This window comes from Lygodium microphyllum, chromosome 16 (genome assembly GCF_053477565.2).
Source record: "Lygodium microphyllum isolate KBCC chromosome 16, Lygodium_microphyllum_v1.1.10, whole genome shotgun sequence".
NCBI classification, from domain to species: domain Eukaryota; kingdom Viridiplantae; phylum Streptophyta; class Polypodiopsida; order Schizaeales; family Lygodiaceae; genus Lygodium; species Lygodium microphyllum.
In genome coordinates this window covers 131,184,440-131,190,038 of record NC_141150.1, presented here as the reverse complement: position 1 = coordinate 131,190,038, position 5,599 = coordinate 131,184,440, and the positions used below count along the sequence as shown (strand labels likewise).

The following is a 5,599-nucleotide window of genomic DNA, read 5'->3' as shown; positions in this document are numbered from 1 at the left end:
CTTGGGGGAGGTTTAGTGCATAATTTTTTAAAAATCCCCTGAGGAAGGCACAAGAACTTTCGTACAAATATATGACCAAGCAATCAGCCTATGATCAACAGATAAGTAAATAAGGAAAACATTTATTTTCCATAATAGCAATGTGAAAAATATTTTGAGTACTCCATAGAAATTAGCCACTTATCTTAGATAGCAAGATTATCTCTTTCACAAAATAACTTTTTTTTCTTTAAGACAAATTCAATAACCCAAAACACATGCTTTGTCTGATGCTTTGCAAATGAAGATGCAATCCCTTTTCTTTAAATACTTTGCAAGAAAGATGCAATCTATAACAACTTATCCTTCCATTAAAGTGCAATTTCAAAGTGATACATGCCAATCACATAGTAGAGTACATGTTTTTCAACCTTGTTCTTTACAATACAATGATTTGTACCCCATGTATAACTCTCTTTGCTTCAATCCCATGAATAATATTTATTTAAATGAGAGACCTATCATTCCTATGCAATGGTAAGCTAGCTTAATAAAGAAAGTCAATTTTATAGGGGAAATAGGAATGGTAAGCTAGCTTAATAAAGAAAGTCAACTTTATAGGGGAGGTGGGTGTGCATGGCGGCCCTTTGAGCTAACGTTGAGAGAGAGAGAGAGAGAGAGAGAGAGAGAGAGAGAGAGAGAGAGAGAGAGAGAGAGAGAGAGAGAGAGAGAGAGAGAGAGAGAGAGAGAGAGAGAGAGAGAGAGAGGACAACCGTAGTGATGATCATAAGGTTCACTTTTTGTCACACAATTTGGTGACACATCACATGGCGATGAGCTCGAGGAGAGGATGGCGTTGATCGTGAGACAAAGGTCAATGGTGGCACGTATAGAAAATTTAAAGGTTTATGACCTTTAGAGCTTCCCCCTTCCCCAAACTAACATTTATATGTGGGGCAGGGACATTATGTATGCAAATGAAATAACAGTTACTTTCTTTCGTACAAAAAATACAAAACTTTTGTGTTTGCTTATGTAGGAAAGTATATATTTTGTAAGAAAAAATCCTTTCGTATGAAATAAATTTTTTGTATGAAAGAATCATTTGTGACAAATATACTTAGTGATTATATGTAAATTAGGGTATGATACGACAACTATACAAGGGCATGAAACATATAAAATATATTTTTGACTAATATGGGCATATGAGTGCAACTATGTGGAAGGTGTGGATTTGAAATAAATGCATTTAGGGTAACTGTGTTAAGGGTAATTGAAAAACAAGGTAGTGAATGATAAGTAAGATTTTTGATAGTTGTCAATGAATGGGTTCTTAACATTTACTCGATCTAGTGACTCGAAAGTAAATCATGTGTACACCATGCCTGTTTTGCATGAGCTAGCATGAGTGCTTCTTTAGCAAAGTGTATCTGTTTGGTGGAAGATAGTGGCCACGTGAACTAAGCTAGGGTGGAATGACATCCGCATGTCAAGAATTTGTAGGGCATTGGCTACTATCTTGACATGTTTTTCTTCCTACCACTGTAGAATCTTAAACTTGCAACGTTGGAGATATCACCTAGTTTTTAGCCATTGCTTGTAGCCAAAGGTAGGGGTTCATGAGACCCCACTCACCTGATTGACAAACACTCTATTTGATTGAGTGCTAGTCGAGGGAATTCGACCCCCCTCCTCCCATGACCACTCCATGCAATGGAGCGCTAGACAGCTATTGATGTATTGTAACACCCTTGAATTAAAGTGACTATTTGAGTATTGTAACACCCTTGAATGAAAGTGACTATTTGAGTATTGTAACACCCTTGAATTAAAGTGACTATTTGAGTATTGTAACACCCTTGAATGAAAGAAAGTATTGTAGAACCCTTGAATTAAAGCAAGTATAAAGCTTTTCACAAGCATATTTCCCGGCCAAAAATATCTCAACTTGCGAGATTTAGTGTCCCTCAACATGACCTAGATTTGGATTTGGGGTGCACGACAAGAGCCTCCAAATCCTATGGAACGAAGTAGATATTGCTTGAGTGATAGCCCTTTTTTTACTTTGGGGGGCTATTAGCTCACACAACGAAGCTCATCCCCTATCTAATCTAAGACAGCCTCCACCAGCTTCATCTGGATTGTCTAGGCACACACACACCAATGACCTGTTAGCATAGCTATCTAAATCAAAGTTTGAAAGTTAAAACCTCCTCCCTCTCCCCATATCTTCATGTCATGTTTCCCTGAGATAATAGATTCCCTCATCATGGAATCCTTATAGTTCGCGTGGTAGTAAAGGGAAGTGACCCAGACCCGCCGGCCAAGGCTCCCACGGCCCCGACTCTTTGTCTTTGTTGGGCAAAGAGATTCTCTCTCTCATCCATCATCATCAGTCCTCTACAAATTTGCGCGGCATGGTGTTTGCCGTCGCTCACCTGCAGCTCTCTTCAGTACACACAAACTCGCACTCACATAAGATCATCTATCCCCCCCCGTTTTAGGTATATTCTCAAGCTCCACACCTGAGTCACAACGGTCTGCATCCTACCTTTGTGCATGTTTCTGCCATTCCTCATTTAATCAGACCGTGCCTCTTTCTTTCTCATCAGTTAGCTGCCTCGACAATGCAGGAATGCGCGTTACTTATACTCTCAATGAATTAGCACTCCATTTAGCACTATCGACCCAAGATTGTGTAGTGGAAGCAGCCCTAGTTATTTCTTACTCTCTGGTCAAAATTTTTCGCATGTAAAAACGCGTTCTAGACATACAGTCCCGGATTAAGGTTAGTTACATCAAGGTAGTGCAAGAATGGGCTTCATGCGTTAACTTAAAGTGGGATCATAGCTGCATCAAGGTAGTTCAATGAGGACTTTCTTGCATCATGACCTTGGAGTGGGGAGATTTCTTTTGAATAATTCAATTTTACATAATATGGTAGGTGGTGCAATTGATGGGTATTTGGTGCTAAACTTGCACTATCTTGGTATGTTTTTTTGCTGTAAAATTAATGGTGAGTCATGCACCAATTTGTCCATGTCAGATTGATTTTATGATAATAATGATGGGACATGTGAAGCAGAGGAGGGAATTGTAGCCAGAATCACGTTGAGCTTGTGATCTCACCATAGTCTGACTGTCTCACCAATACGATGACCATGATCATGCCAAAAGTCGGGTGTTGATTTGCTGAGTCATGCCAAGAATCACATCCAATTGCGGGGCTTTTCTGTCTGTCACATCTCCTTGAAATGTCAATGCCTGCATCTTCTAAGGCACAAAAACACTAACAGTTAGCCTGGCTTTATAGGTAATTTCAATCCTGTCGGTAGGCAGATCATCGTCTGAAAGCATGTAGGGTTTCCAAAGCCTGTTCTAGTGAGTCTTCATGTTTGTATCCAGATAAAGTCTTGCACACAACTTTTGAAAGATTCAATGTTGACACCCTATACACAAGAAGTTTTAGACAAATCCCACTATAATTCCCACATTGTGAATTGAGACGACATCATGAACCTCTGCTTGGGAGGCATCGCACATCCAGCTAGGTGTGGATGGGGGTGGGGGCCGGCAAAAAATGACATTTTTCCATGGCCCAAGGGGCAGCCCCCTGCCCCCATCCACGCCCAGCTAGATGTGCGACGCCTTCCAAGCAGAAGTTCATGATGTTGAACACCACGAAAAAACAAGGGAAATGTCTTGGATAAATGTCAAAAACTTCTTGTCTTGTGGATAATGACATCCAGATAGAGTCTGCGTAAACCTTTTGAAAGATTCAAAGTTGACACCATATGACTGTGTGCTTATCAATCTTCATCAAAGAACTTCACAATGAACTAGCATTATATGTGTAATGAGTAGCTTAAAGCATGTTTGCAACTGATGATGAGAGTCAGTGACAGGAAAGAGAATGTCTTGATTGGCAATTTTGACCTCCATCCAAATTTGTAACTGTGGGTAATTTGTTTTGGCAGATCAAAGAATGGCAGGCTCTCTTTCCACTGAAGTAGAACTCAAGGTCTCTGCTCATAAACTATGGGACACAATCAAGTACCCTGATATTGTGGCTAAGATCATGCCAGACTTAGTCACCAGCTGGGAATACCTTGAGGGTGATGGAGGTATTGGATCCATCAGATTGATGAAGTTTGGCCCAGGTGATTGATTTATGCACCACCCATTTCAAAATAACCTTAACACCGGGTGGTTAGCATCATGGTGGGAATTCAAAGCTTTAAAACACTTATTCATAATCTGAGAGCCTTGACAAGCTGATCAGTAGAGATGTTGTAAATACTATACTGAGCCTCAATACTAGATAGGAATACCCTGAACACTAGATGGTTAACATCTGAATGGGAATTCAAAACTTTAAAACACTTCTCATGCTCTGAGAACCTTGAGAAGCTGATCAGTTATACTGAGCCTCAATACTAGATAGGAATAACCTTAACATTAGATGGTTAACATCAAGCGAATTCAAAGCTTTGAAACACTTTTCATGGTCGCAGAGCCTTGAGGAGCTGATTAGTTAAGATATGGTTTTAAAAAATTATAATTTGAGCCTTAATAGTGGATATAAGGAATTCATCAGGATGCATAAGGGAAATCCCAATTATTGTGTCATCAGTTTTCTATTGACTAACATTTGCAAGATGTTTTAATGGTGCAGCTGTAGCTCATTTTGTGACATTCTCCAAGGAGAAAATTGAGGTAGTTGATGAGGCAGCCATGAAACTCGGCTACTCTGTAATAGAATCAGAGCTACTCAATTACTACAAGCTGTACAGGGTTGGGGTGACACTGGTGCAGGGTGAAGCCCAGGACAGCTGTACTGTCAAGTGGGAGCTCGGCTATGAAGCTCTCAGCCCTGAGACACCACCTCCTGAGATAGCTAAGGAAGGAGCAATTACCACCTTCAAAGCCTTGGAAGCTTATATCCTGGGCAATTCATCTGTCTAGAGACCTTCTCAGCTTCTTGTGATGATTACCCAATATATCGTTACTCCTCCTATGCTGATTGCACATGTCAATACGTTTTACATCTTGTTTCTCCAATATGTAACCGACCATGATCTGCACATTTGCCTTCCTCAAGTGTTGAACGTATCCCGTGTAGTAAATGCGGTTATACATAAATAATAATTAGCCTCTGGGGCCGCAATTAGCTCTTTTTCTGGACCGACTGTAAATTGTCAATACAGATCTGTATGCTCGTAGGAATTATGAAGGCACGCTCTAATCCTTACGATACACCCATGCAACTCGTTAAGAGATTAGCCGATCAGGTAGACAAGAATCAAAGATGCGGCGCTCTAGAAACTGTTCTTTCCTCGACTTCAACGGAACTTAGCAGTATAAGACTCGAGTGTTCAAAACAAGCATACGATATATTGCCCTTGTGCATGCATTGTTTCAAACCTTCACAAAATAGCCAAGATACACTATCTCAAGTGGTAGTGAGATGGTGTGATAACCCATTCTCATAGATAGCACTGAGGCATTGTATGAAAAACGAGGCTTTCGCTCCATTTGGCTAGTCACCAAGTTTGGACCTTGTAATGAGATCACATATGGAGTTGGTGGTCAAGGGTTCATAGGTGCCCCTTGTCTA

The 5,599-nt window shown here is 40.4% G+C and overlaps 1 protein-coding gene across 5 annotated transcripts; it reads left to right on the top strand.

Annotated features, from left to right (window-relative positions):
* The first annotated feature begins 2,153 nt into the window (after window positions 1–2,153).
* Window positions 2,154–5,158, top strand: LOC148023436 (MLP-like protein 423). Of its 5 annotated transcripts, none has more exons than XM_087696405.1 (3): window positions 2,154–2,486; window positions 3,960–4,142; window positions 4,658–5,158. In XM_087696405.1, exons 2-3 carry the CDS (start codon window positions 3,968–3,970, stop codon window positions 4,945–4,947), a joined length of 465 nt encoding a protein of 154 aa, XP_087552531.1. In that variant the 5' UTR covers window positions 2,154–2,486; window positions 3,960–3,967; the 3' UTR covers window positions 4,948–5,158. The 5 variants fall into 5 exon arrangements, with proteins under 5 accessions (XP_087552531.1, XP_087552533.1, XP_087552535.1 ...); XM_087696407.1 differs by lacking the exon at window positions 2,154–2,486 and adding an exon at window positions 2,519–2,770; XM_087696409.1 differs by lacking the exon at window positions 2,154–2,486 and adding an exon at window positions 3,174–3,295.
* Window positions 5,159–5,599: the final 441 nt, after the last annotated feature.

What these genes read in the sequence shown, in the direction of transcription:
- LOC148023436 (XM_087696405.1), top strand. Translation starts at nt 3,968, where the DNA reads ATGGCAGGCTCTCTTTCCACTGAAGTAGAACTCAAGGTCTCTGCTCAT. An exon ending in ATTGATGAAGTTTGGCCCAG is followed by an intron (nt 4,143 to 4,657) that starts GTGATTGATTTA and finishes TTAATGGTGCAG; the next exon opens with CTGTAGCTCATTTTGTGACA.